General features: G+C 37.4%; 1 protein-coding gene and 1 non-coding gene across 3 annotated transcripts; one reads left to right on the top strand and one right to left on the bottom strand.

Moving 5' to 3' along the window:
- Positions 1 to 2,686: 2,686 nt before the first annotated feature.
- On the top strand, positions 2,687 to 2,774 carry trnay-gua (transfer RNA tyrosine (anticodon GUA)). The gene is given in 2 exon segments: positions 2,687 to 2,723; positions 2,739 to 2,774. It is a non-coding gene; the product is annotated as a tRNA-Tyr (tRNA).
- Positions 2,775 to 3,846: 1,072 nt separating this feature from the next.
- Positions 3,847 to 13,190, bottom strand: hal (histidine ammonia-lyase). Of its 2 annotated transcripts, XM_010792353.1 has the most exons (21): positions 13,137 to 13,190; positions 10,752 to 11,087; positions 10,515 to 10,575; positions 10,081 to 10,108; positions 9,918 to 9,992; positions 9,765 to 9,837; positions 9,565 to 9,631; positions 9,434 to 9,471; positions 9,184 to 9,309; positions 8,370 to 8,509; positions 8,146 to 8,193; positions 7,770 to 7,917; positions 7,576 to 7,671; positions 7,110 to 7,168; positions 6,864 to 6,944; positions 6,620 to 6,685; positions 6,365 to 6,530; positions 6,037 to 6,171; positions 5,277 to 5,385; positions 5,078 to 5,147; positions 3,847 to 4,987 (listed from the first exon to the last, which is right to left on the bottom strand). In XM_010792353.1, exons 2-21 carry the CDS (start codon positions 10,996 to 10,998, stop codon positions 4,856 to 4,858), a joined length of 1,965 nt encoding a protein of 654 aa, XP_010790655.1. In that variant the 5' UTR covers positions 10,999 to 11,087; positions 13,137 to 13,190; the 3' UTR covers positions 3,847 to 4,855. The 2 variants fall into 2 exon arrangements, with proteins under 2 accessions (XP_010790655.1, XP_010790654.1); XM_010792352.1 differs by lacking the exon at positions 13,137 to 13,190 and having other exon boundaries at positions 10,752 to 11,407.
- Between the last annotated feature and the right edge of the window lies 1 nt (position 13,191).

Below are 13,191 nucleotides of genomic sequence, written 5' to 3'. Positions count from 1 at the left end.
TAAGACTATAGAAGTGTAAAAAATAGGCTACGTCAGATTATTCCAAGGGACATACATGTCAAGTCAAGTCAATTTTTATTTATATAGCCCAAAATCACAAATCAGAATGAGGGGGTCCTTGGTGTATTCTCTATCTTGTAAGGGGTCCTTGGCTGAAAAACAATTGAGAACCTCTGCTTTAATAAACCTTGCTGATAGCAATTTTCTCGTCTCCTTTATGCTCAACAGACTCCTTGATTTTTGGTTTGAGTCTCCCTGAGCTTTCCCCAATGGTTTTGGAAGAATCCAGATCCTTTACAAGTTCAAAGGGGCAAAATGGAAGAAAGAAACACGACAACTAAAGACAGATGTAATCGGTAAAATATTTATTAAAAGTAAGAGTTAACATAAAACACAAAAGTCCTTTGTTATATTACTACATAAATATGATTGATGCATCACACCGCTTCAATGTTCATGTAGCTGTAGGGCTGTAGGTAGTAGGTGGCACTGTAACATGCATCATATTTGGTTTTTGCTATGTTTTAAATGTGGAAATCTTAGTCTGTTGATTGACTTAACCTCTCAAGATAAACATCAAATACTCGCACAAAGTAAAGCAATGTTCAAAAACTGGTGTTTTTCTGTCACTCACTGATACCAATAGCTTCTCAGATTGTACTTCCCCAATCTTGTTCATGTATAATGGGTTTATTAAGTAATGCTAAAATCTAATTCTGCAGGGGTATGCCCCTTGCTTGGTGCTGTTATGTAACAATGTGAGGAATTGCAGTGTGAGATGGTTTGAAAACTGAATTTCCCCTTGCATGTTAATATTTACTCGTTACATCACATGCAATCCAAGGTAAAACCATATTGTCCTGATACTCAAACCCCCTCACAAGGTACTGAAGTCAAGGACACACTATATTTTTAAAAGTAAATACATTTGTTTGACCTGAACCCTAAATGTGCTGATTTTCTCAATTAAAAAAATATCTAATAGCATACAATAAGTGTGTTGATTCAAGAAAGAAAATAAGGGAATACTGCCGCCTAGTGGTTGAAATTGCGAAAGAAGGGTTAGGTATTGAGCGGTGACTCCTGGTCTTGTCCTGTATTTTCAGATTTTACAACCCAAAAAAATACACAAAACTGTAAAAAACTAGAATCACAACTCAAATATAATTCTTAGATCTTCCACTACTGTCATCACAAGGAGTTTAATGAACATAAAATATGAATTTAAGACATGCACAGGATAATTTGTGTAGGTTTGAAGTGCAGTAGCAAAGCTTGTTGAAGATCCTTCCTATTTATAATTAGAAATCTACTCTTGTAACTGGAATGTTTAATGCACGTTCCCTTCACAGGGCTAACCATCTAAAATATCCCCTTTGCAGCAGTAATGCATAGACAACAACACAGTGTTTCTGATATAGCCACCTACACAGATAAAATCCTCCAAAAACATTTTGAAAAACAGTACGCCTGCTTTTCCCTGTTGTTTATAGCACTGTAAATGATGGCAGTGATGATAAGAGTGGCTGCTGGTTACCACTTTTCAAACTGATGCCTGACCCCAGGAACACACCTCTGTAACTACAGCTTTTAAAACAATCCAGGCTGATTTATTATAGTCATTTAGTTTGATTACAGTCACTAAAACGTCCAAATTATGTTGTTAAACATGAGATCTAAGCTTATAATCAATGACAATGACCTGTTAAGGGGAGTTAGTTCTCTTGTGGTATTGGGCCTACTGGCCTAGCTTCAGTTTTTAATAAGACTACCTCCTATTTTTAAATGTTCTTATTGTTAGCTGGATGACAAAAACACTGTAAAAACCAGCACACAATGAACATTGGCACAAATACACAAAAATACATCCATTCATATAGTTGCAATGTTTCACAAGAGCTAAATTCATACCAAACAATTGTCTGTATTGAAGCTCTGTTGTTTGTATTGCATTAACAGGTAAGCAAAAAGGCCTGTTAATTGATCGTTAATTGTTTCAGAGAAAAGCAAGTAGCCCAGTGTGAATTTAAGGCTAAACACATGGAACTAGTACAAACGTTGGCATACTCCTGAGGTGGATCTTTAGCAAGCACCGCTTACCTGTGAGTTTCTGTTTACAGTGCAACAAAGGTACGATTAAAACTGCATATTTATAAGTGCACCAGTCACGTACCAATCTTTAGCTTCATTTCTTTTTAATTTAAAAAAAAAAACTAGGATGGGTCAAAGGTGTGCAACTCAGCAAACTGTGTGAGAAACAAAACGTAAGAACGTAACCTACTAACGTAAATAACAGGAAGCTAGCTTGGGCGTTCATTTAACTCTGTTAGCTACTAACTTTAGGCCATCAGTATTTTTCTTCAAAACTACCGCTATTTTTGAGGGTTTGCTTGCAACGCTAGCTACTTACGTCCGATGTATTTCTTCCCAAAGAGTTTCAGTCGACGCAGTGACTATCTTTGTTGAAAGCTAAATGAATGGTAGTGCCTAAGTTACTTTGGCTAGCTGGAGGTATCTAGCTAACTAGCTAGCGGACGTTCGGTAGTGTACATTACATTACATGAGCGCGTGGCTATTACGTCTATTTGAATGCTTTAGTTAGCTTTGTTGAAAGGATCTACGAACATTAACACTGATACATTAAGTCCTCTTTAAAATTTGTATCACGCTTGCCCTGAACATCGTCCCTTCGATAGCTCAGTTGGTAGAGCGGAGGACTGTAGAGGCAATCAGCTGAAATCCTTAGGTCGCTGGTTCAAATCCGGCTCGAAGGAGACCCATTTTTTCCCCATATAACGTTTTATTCGTAGTTTCTGGACTGATAGACACAGAAATACAAAATGTACACAACACACGCAAACAATTAATGACACTGTCACCATAATATAGTACGGACTATATTATAATAATTTAGTTTACTGCATTATTATAACTATATTATAGTTATACATATAAGCGTCTTTGAGCATTAGGAAAAGCGCTATACAAATACCATGTATTATTATTATTATTATTATTATTATTATTATTATTATATTAAAAGTGAAGTGATGATTTAACAGAACCTTTTTTAATTATGGATAATATAAAATACAGAATTAGGAAAAATATAGGAAAAAATGCAGTTCGAGCATGCGTCTGTCATATTCTGTAATGTAGGCAAGCAACATTTGATTAAAAATAATATAATAATAATCCATAATCATATTATTAATATTGGTTGTACTGTATATTGATTAGATTGATCAATGCATGCATGTTTCTGAACAACCACAGACATATTAATAATGCCCTCCTCCGATAAATAAATTCTTAGTTGACTTACACTAGTAAAATTCAGTCAAATATTGCAGTAAACTAAATTCAGCAGCACCAAACGTTCAGGTTAAATGTCTGGAAAAGGCTGAGATTGCAACTGGACTTTTCCAGTGAGGCTAAGCACACAATGACAAAGACTTTATTCTAAGGTTGAACTATCTCTGTGAACAACAGACTTCTGCCCCTTGTGCTACTATCTGTGATGAATTGTTTGTGTAACCTTTGAATTTGTTGACCATTGCTGCTTTCTGCAGCTCTTTGATGCACCTCTTTATCTTCCTCAGGTGTTTCCTCACAGCACCTGAAGGGGGCAGCGAGGCTTCTCTCTCTTCTTTCTTTTCCATTGCATATATGATGGTAAACTGACTACCTTTGAGTATGATTGACATCCAACACATCGCCTCGGGCACTGGTCAATTATGTCCATTTTCTTCTTATTTTAGACATTTATTTGACATAATTCTTAATTTGCAAATTAAAAGTTACAAATACTGTATCAAGTAAAAATCCTCCTTTAAAAAAATCCTCCATTAAAAATGTAACTGAAGTAAAAGTACAAAAGTGTTCAGTGCAACATTTACGTAAAAATAATATGTTGCAACGTTACATTTATCACAGACTATTGTATTTTTAAAACGTTTTGTACATAACATCTGAATCTGCAAAGTAAATAATTATTCCAGCTGTCAGAGAAATGTTTTGTAATGTAAGTAAATTGGAGGATAATACATTCACATAATTTCCCTCTTAAATGTTTTAGAAAAAAAGTGTAAATAGCAAAAAATGTACATCTTCAAGTAAAGATTTTGAATTTGAGTACATTTACTTAATCATGGTGGGAGGTACCAAACATCTTAACGACAGAAATATAGCAGTAACTCTATTATAACTACTTCTTAAATAATTCCACCATTGTTTCTTCTAAAAGTGATCTCAACATACTGTTAAACAAGCCAGAAATAAGTGAATGTATCTGTGTCTGTCAAACACAAAAGCACCTTAAATGTAAAGACATATTAACAGTAATAGTTAGCAGAAAAGAAGAATTACACAATCAAACAAACAATTAAAGAATGCAGCTTTCAAAAGTTGTATTGCTGTGGAGAATATAGTGGAAATATACAGATGACAATCATTTTAGATTTCATATGATAATACCAGAGAAACAACAACAATATTTAATCATAGTATTGTTTGTGTTACATCATTAAGGGCTTTTTGGATGTGAAAAGGTCACAATGGCTGAGGTAGTAATGTGGCAGTAAAAACTAAATTAGGCACATTTTAAAGGGACAACAAAAGTCTAGATTAATACAACTCTAGTGCACAGAGGTGTTCAAGCTATATAAATTCAACCCACCAAAATTACCAGAGGAACAGCACCAATTCTTAAATGACTAAAACACCAAGGATTAAAAAGGCCAGAAATCTATTTATGAATTAAGTCTAGGGACAAAAGCAATGCTGCATCTTTAAATAAATCTTTGGAATGCAAAGGGTATTTTTTTATTAAAAATAGCAAAGATCAGACATGTTTTCACTCATGACGACAGCGCTTCCTCGGTGACACCGGCGGCTCCAGAGAGAAGGCGGTCGGAGAGACTGGGCGAGACTCTGGGATGACCTCGGTGTTATACTTGTCGATATAAGGTTTGGCCACATTCCACACCTGGGTTTAAAACATAAAAATGTAAAAAAATGACAATTCTATCTTTAATTTCCATAGCTGGGAGCCGGGACACAATTGAATGTCACTTGCCTTCTGGTCAAGTAGAAGTCTGTGAGCAGCTTCAATGTCCGGAGACATGAATCTGTCCTTCATCCACGGTCTGTCAATATCAGAATAGAGAGAGAAGAAGAGAGAGTCCGAAGTGGAACAGTGGATAAATATTAACCATCCTGTACGTTGTTTCAGTGGACTGAGAGTCGTGTACCTTGCCCACATCTGTTTGACTTACTTGACCACACTGCGCACAAGTTCATAGACCTTCTCCAGCGGAGTGGTGGTGCGGAGAGGGCGGAGGAACTCGATACCCTGACAGGCTGCCAACAGCTCTATAGCAAGAACTGAGCACAGAAAAAAACATTAGATTTAACAATATTAATGATATCTCTTACTTGTTCACTTGTCAAGATTATTCCCGTCAGGACACTTTATTCTGAAAACAATCCTACAGTATATAGATAAGTCCTATTTGTAGTGGTTATAATTTCTGTCACAAAAAATTGAAATGTTACACAACATGTGATGCAACCCTGTTTCTTATAAACTCAAGCTCCATTCAATCTAAACTGGCTGTCTGATGTCTCTATATGAGCGTGTTAAGTGACAATCCTGTGTTTGCAGTGAGGCTGCACACTGAAAGCATTAGAGTGTATGTATAGTATGAGATTATGAGATCAGAAATAGGGCTTTAAAAATACTTTAATACAAAATTGTTTTCATAAATGTACTAAACTATGTGTGAGATTGTGAAGCCCATTGCATGTTTTAACTTGTACTTTAAATAGTTTAGCAACATGTGTCCATTTCTTTTTTGATCGCAAAAGAATAGCACATAAAATAGATCGGAAATGTTCATGGAGAGCAGCCACTGGATTCCTTGCATTGGAGTAAATACGGTTTTTTTCACTTTAAGTAGCTGGAATGCTGTTGTTTACTTAAATATTAGTAGTAACAATAATCCAATCGTACCTGGATTTTAACAAATGAGTTACCTTGCTCCACATGCTCCACGACCCTTAGGGCCTTCCTGGCAGCCCAGCCCCCCATGGACACGTGGTCCTCTGTGGCTGCGCTGGTGGACAAGGAGTCCACAGATGATGGATGACACAAAACCTTATTCTCTGAAACTAGACAGTTAAAAAAGGACATAAATACAAATCAATATAATGATCAAATGCTGCCAAACTTTACAACAACATATATATTATTTAATGACTCCCCAACAATATCGATTTTATTTACCAAAAATATAATTGTCACCTAATTCCTTTACTTGTGTTAATGCGCTTTTATTTAAAAAAAAATAATGTGCACACTTACCCAGGGAAGCAGCGGTGCAGTGAGCGATCATGAAGCCGGAGTTGAGTCCTCCCTCGTTGACGAGGAAGGCCGGCAGCTCGCTCAGAGACGGGTTACACAACCTCTCGATCCTGCGCTCACTGATGGAGGCCAGCTCATGGACTGCAATGGCTAAAAAGTCCAGAGCCTAAAATAATAAAATGAAAAGTCAATGAGAGGTTGGACAACAAAACTACTAAACATAACAAAAAAATAATTGTATCACTTCTTTCGTACTTTAGCCGGGTATTCGCCATGGAAATTCCCACCTGAAATGGTCTCTCCTCTTTCGGAAAACACCATCTTTTATGGCCGTTAAGAAAAATTAATCAAATCTGATTTGCAATAAAAGCCAACAAACAGTTTTGAGCAGAAAACTGTTTGTTTGAACCAATATACATACATTGTTAAGTGCAGAGACTAAAGTGACACGTCTAGATTTATGAAACAGTCTTAACATTTTTACGATGAGGAAGGATACAGGGTTGTCAGTGGCGCTGTTGATTTCTGTATTGATGATGTTCTTGACAAAATTGATTGTGTCATTGGTGATTCCATGGACCTGTGTAAGTAAGGTAAGTAAAGTAAACAACATTTTTAGAACAGTTTTATTTAAATTCCACTAATCTGATTTCTCTGCTCATCACCACTCATGGTATGTACCACAATCCAGCAGAAGTGTGATGTAAGATTTTGGGATGAATAAATAAACTTGATTTGAGGTTACCTGAGGACAGCAGCGCATGGTGTAGGCATCCTGCACTCTGTCACAGAACCGGTGGCTCTCTGGAAAAACATACCAATCACACACATTAAGAACTACATATCAAAGAATGCAAAGAATGCAAAGCAGCCATCATGTTACCAAAAGCAATACTTTATTAATCCTTCTGGGAAGATCCTCCCTCTGCATGTAAACCAGACTAAGTATTTACGAGCTGTTGGCAGCCACAGTGAAAGCAGTACCTCAACCGAGTGCAGGGGTATAAATATTCTTCACAGATGTTTGTGTTTTGGTTTGGAGGAAACCCTAGAGATATCGAAGACTAACATGCAAACCTTACTCATTGTGGCTCTGTAAGCATTTACGACACATTTATTGATGTGAGGCAACACTGCTGCCCAGCATATAAAAATAATTCTGTAGATGTTGTGTTATTTGTCTGTTTTAGGATATGGCCCTGTCCCCTGACCTGCAATCTCAGATGGATGATGATCAGAGTCCAGCAGCGAGCGGAAGCGCAGGGCCACCTCGATCTGTCCGGGGTGGGGCCGCAGCTTATGAATGTCTGCAGGATGAGAGCACAAATTGAGGAGAGATTGAACAGATATCACATTTTGAAGTTTAAAGGTAAACGTTTCCATTTCGTTTTTTGATGCTGCTCACCACTGTCAAAGGCCTTGGTGGTTCCCTTCAGCACCTCCAGGGTCAGAGCAGCGATGATGTCGGCCTGCCGAGCGATGGCCTCGGCTCGCTCCACAGCCTCGGCCCCCAGAGACGTGATCATCTGGGTCCCATTAATCAGAGCAAGACCCTGGGAGGTAAAGACTGGGAGTGAGTTGCACATTTTCACCCTTTAAAAGCCACTAGAAGAATGCAATGCTTTGAGCACTCGTATAACTGTAAATATAAACACTGATATTAATCTTATACACTTTGTACCCTGAAGAGAGGGCAAAACATGTCCCCAGTGAACCCTGGGTCAGGCTGTTGGGTGCAAACAAATCAAATATGAGAGAGCACGGCTGGTTTTAAACATTACCTCTTTAGGTTTCAGTGATATGGGCTTCAGTCCATGGGCCTCTAGGACCTCAGAGATGAAAGGAGAAAAAACATGTAAAATGTCAAGGGTCATCAAAAGCAAACATGTTATTCTATTGGACCTTGCAACCTGTCACTCGAAACTAACACAAAGCACATTTCCTGGAGCATGTGGCAAGTCATTGTTGTACAACCATGGAAGTCAGTATTAGAGGTAAATCTTACATATTTGGCGTCTGCCCACCCGCTCTTGGGAGACCACATTTTCCCCTCTCCCATCAGCCCCAGGGCCAGGTGAGAAAGAGGAGCCAGGTCTCCACTCGCACCCACTGTTCCCTTCTCTGGGACGAAGGAGAGGCAGGAGGCTGCAGAGTGAGTGAGGGAGGGATAAGATTAGTCATATGACCATTGGGGTAAAATAACGAAGTACATTTACTCAAGTACTATACTTAAGAACAATTCTGAGGTACTTGTACTTTACTCAAGTATATGTATATATGGTACTTTTTAATTCTACCCCAACACAACTGAGAGGTAAATATTGTACTTTTTCTCCACCACATTTACCTTGTAACTTTAGTTATTTTGCAGATATGGATAAATGATACAAAAAATACAATCAACACTTAAATAAAACTTTAGTTATACCTGGATTAAATTCACATAAAGTAATTAAAATGTGTTCCACCTTTACAAGCTTGATAAACAAATGAATGCATCAATGATTAAAATGAAAACATATAATACACATGATTCTGAAATGGGCCAATCTGCATAGTGAGTACTTTTACTTTTGGTACTTTAAGTGTATTTAGATGCCAAAACTAGTACCTCTACTTGGGTAACATTTTGAATACAGGACTTTTACTTGTAACAGAGTATTCCTACACTTTGGTATTTCTACTTTTACTTGAGTACAAGAGTACTTCTTCCACCTCTGCATATGACATCCAGCTTCCCTGATACTGATCCCTTAATGAAGGTATCAGCAGTTAACTGAAGCTGATGTCACCGGTCAGACGAGGTAAATGAGGCTCACCGTTGAAGGCTTGGATCATTTGATGAAGCGTTTCCGGAGATATTCCACTGTACCCTTTGGCCAGAACATTGATCCTCAGGGCGAGCAGCATGCGGGTCCTCTCTGGGCTTAGAGGGTTTCCAACACCTACAAAAAGCAAACCATATCATTGGTGGTGCTGATTTAAATGCAACAAAAGCTAAAAATGTTGTCTGGAGCTCTGAAAATGTTTAAATGTTTAATTCTAGACTAGTCATTTAACTTTTTTTACCTGCTGAGTGTGACCGCACCAAGTTCTCCTGCAGCTCCCTGTGGAACAAACACACGTCAGCACATTAAAACCAATCACTCTCAAACAGAAGATTTAATGGGGACAAAGAAAATGCGAAATGTTGTTTTTACTTGAGCTTGCTGACAGGAATGACTGTTCTGGCAAATTTGCCAAAACCTGTTGTGATTCCATAGACAACTGGAGGAACATAGAGAGATAAAGAGAAATCAATACATGGGATTATTGATTTATCAAATGTGCCAACTTTTTAAGTAGCTGGTTAACAGTGGGACCAATGCATTACAGATATTATCCCTAAATAGTTCTTAACCTTTGTTTTCTTTGACAATGGTGTCCAATAGCTCTCTGGATTTCACCACTTTTTTTTCGGCCTCCAGAGTCAGCTGAAAATAGGGAATGATTACGTTAAGTCAAAGATTACACTAACCAGTCATGACAAGAAATACAATTTGTTGATCATTACCTTTATCTTGTAGAGTCCTCTTCCTAAATTGACCAGACCTGTCGATGTCAGGCTGTTGCCATCGAGGGAAAGAAACTGCACAGGGAGAGAGAGCCGTGTTACACAGAAGCAATCAGTAGTAGTATGTTACTACTGCAAGAGAAATGGTGAAATCAACTCTTACCTCCGCGGATTCTTTGTATGCTGCAGTGCTATTTCACATTTTTGATTAAGGATAACATTCAACAAATACAAGTTTGCCCTATAGTTTATTTTTTTCTTGCAGAAATTCAAGAACTTTATGTTATTTAATAAAATACATTGTTGCCCATAAAGGTGTAATGTAATATTTTGTACCTCTTCTCATAAAATTATTGTCTATGTAAATAGGAATAAAAAAGAAGAATGTGTCTGAAAACAAAATTATTCCAATTTTATGTACGACAGTGTAAATTACTTAGCCTAGAAAACTGTTTAATATAGCCTTAACTTAATGAAAAATACAACAGTTTCCACTATTAATAATATCAACTTCAGTCAAGTTAATTGCAACCCAGTTTGACCAAAGTGTAGATCACAGCAGGGAGCTTACATATGGCTCAAACAGTGGAAGGATACAGGTGGGATACTCCAGGCTGACACGGGATAAAGTCAGTGGACATGGTGTCTCCTTGGACAGCTGCAAGTGCAGGATAATATTTTACATCACATTTTTACTTTTATCGACAGTATTGTTAAATGTAATGTCTCGTTTCTTAAAAACTGGCCATGCACAATTACGCACAACAACTGGCATAACTGTCCCTTAAATGTAATTCATAAATGTTCTAACATTTTACATGCATAAAGTCATACCGAGCACGACAAAGTCATTATCCTCCAGCACATCTTCAATAGTGTCATCGGTGTCCAGCAGGCCCAGACCCTGGCACCTGCGCACCACAAACTGGGCGTCCTTTACGTCCTTGATGCCGCCGTTGTCCGGTTTGTTCTTAATGTAGCGTTTAAGGGCTTCCTGTCCGAGCCACTGGATGGTATTGGTGGCGTCCCTGCAGGGCACTGCCAGCCACTCATCTCGGATATGTACGGTGAATCGAGGCATTGCACTTCAGCGGGAGTCTGCAGCAGTGAGGGCTGCTCTCTATGGACTGTACTGTACCTCTCCTCTCCCCCGGGAAGCACCTTCAGCACCTAAAGTCCAGCAGCCAATCAGAAGCTCCGCTCGGGAGCCACGCCGCGCCAGTGACACACCTCTGGGGGTCACTGACCTGCACAGGTCGGTCACACTGATGTTTGGACATACTGACTGAAATGCGTTCACGTGATTTAATCTCAGAAAATATGGAGGCTTTTAGGTGTTTGAATTAGACAAACGGGAAGAGTCTGCTGACTTTGTGTATTGTTGTTCTAGTTGTCAGGCCAGAATTGTCCTAAAGTGATACAACCGAGACAATTCTGGCTTTGCTTTGGAAACCAAAATTAGATACATCTTTTTCGAAAATTACATATCAATAACAAATTATTCGAATAACATGCCTTAACTTGCTGTCAGACATTTTAGTGCCTGTGAATCTTATGTGAAGTGTAAATAAAAAAAATATGAATATGACCAAAAATGACCGGAATTCTCAATGGCTGATATTTACCAAATAAAACATGATGGGGTTCTGATGCATTGCTACTAAAACTTTTTGTAATCTAAGTGGTCAGAGGTGGATAACATGTATCTGCAACATCAACAGTTCATTGACACCTGATGTCATTTGTTGCATGTCCTTCCACTTTGCTCTTCCTACTTTCCATAATATCAAATAAACACAAAAACAAACGTACATCTCAAAAAACCGACCCACACAGCGTAACATATTTTGTGCCAATCGTACTGCTTCTGCGCAATGACTTGACAGATTTACTGTAGTTACTTTAACATTCAGGAAGTTCTGCTTACAATGAATACAAATTTCTTACAAAATTAGGATTTGTTATAACGAGTGCATTGCAACAAACATTCCTGTTTGGAACGGGCCTAATAACTTTGGTCCTGAAAATTACACCTGCCATGACTTAGTTGTTTCTATGATGCTTAGATAACAATTAAAATGTTTTATGAATTATGTTGATATTCTAACTCATTACAGCCCAACATAACTTACAGAAGGCTCCCAAAGCTCTACAATGAAATTGCTTATTTGTTTTTTACTTCTACTTCACAGTAAAACATTAACTTAATTTAGCTTAACAAGAAATAAACTTGTGCTGATGATGTCTCCTCTCATTTTTAACATGAATAGAACATTTGAATGCAGGACTGTATTGCTTTTTTATGATATTCTATAGGCTACTGTGACGTTTTTATGACCATTTTATTACAATTTGTATTATATTTTATCCTACTTTTACTTTAAGTACTTTGACTACATTTTTTGAATTTCACTTAGTGACTTACTTTTACTTAAGTAACATGTCAATGTACGACTTTTCAGTGTTGTGTTAGCAGTGAAGGGAAAAGTATTCCGATTCTTTACTTGAGTATAAGTAGGCCTACTAATACCACACTGTAAAAAAATACAAAATGTTAAGTAAAGTAGGCTACTTCATGGAGAATTGTACTTAAGTAAAAGTATTTAAGTATGATTAGGAAAATGTACTTGAAGTATTAGGGGTAAAATTACTCATTGCAGACATTTAAAAATATATATTTTAAAAGACTTGAAGCAAAATCAGCAAATCTTCACATATAACATGGATCTGTGAAACGAAACACTTTTTTCTGTTAACTTTCTGTTTAGTTACTTTAATATAATGTTTAATGGTTTAATCTATACCAAATAATAATATTTGAAAAGTATAAAAGTATTGTGTGTCAAATTCTAAATTAATAAAGTAACTAATAAATACATCTGTAAAACAAATGCAGTGGAGTAGAACATTTAAAGGAGTTTTAAATGAAAATATTAAGGAAAAGGACAAGTAGGCCTACCTCAAATGTGTACTGTAACTTAATAATACTTTTACTGAAACTTGTAATGTACAAGTACTTAGATACTTTTCCACCAATGGGTGTTAGTACAGGTATAGTATCTGAATTATTTCCGTACTATTGCAACATAGTATTTCTACTTTTGCTGACATACAATATCTGGATTGGTCTTCCACCACTGCTGAAACGAAACACGATAAAACCTCAAATCACATGACTCTTGGCCTGTGAGTGGAAGTGTCAGAAATAACGAGGCGCACCTGAACGCATCGCGCCAGACTGCGGACGGATGATGTCAGTTTACGGGCTGTAGGA

The sequence above is a fragment of the Notothenia coriiceps genome, unplaced genomic scaffold (genome assembly GCF_000735185.1).
Source record: "Notothenia coriiceps isolate Sejong01 unplaced genomic scaffold, NC01 NC01_scaffold00036399, whole genome shotgun sequence".
NCBI lineage: Eukaryota > Metazoa > Chordata > Actinopteri > Perciformes > Nototheniidae > Notothenia > Notothenia coriiceps.
This window is presented reverse-complemented; position numbering and strand designations above follow the sequence as displayed.

Excerpts from the sequence above, each read along its gene's own strand:
- hal (XM_010792353.1), bottom strand. The coding sequence starts at position 10,998 with ATGCCTCGATTCACCGTACATATCCGAGATGAGTGGCTGGCAGTGCCC. Across the intron at positions 10,576-10,751 it reads TAATGACTTTGTCGTGCTCG|CTGTCCAAGGAGACACCATG; the intron begins GTATGACTTTAT and ends CTGCACTTGCAG. Across the intron at positions 6,172-6,364 it reads CTGCACCGCTGCTTCCCTGG|TTTCAGAGAATAAGGTTTTG; the intron begins GTAAGTGTGCAC and ends TTAACTGTCTAG.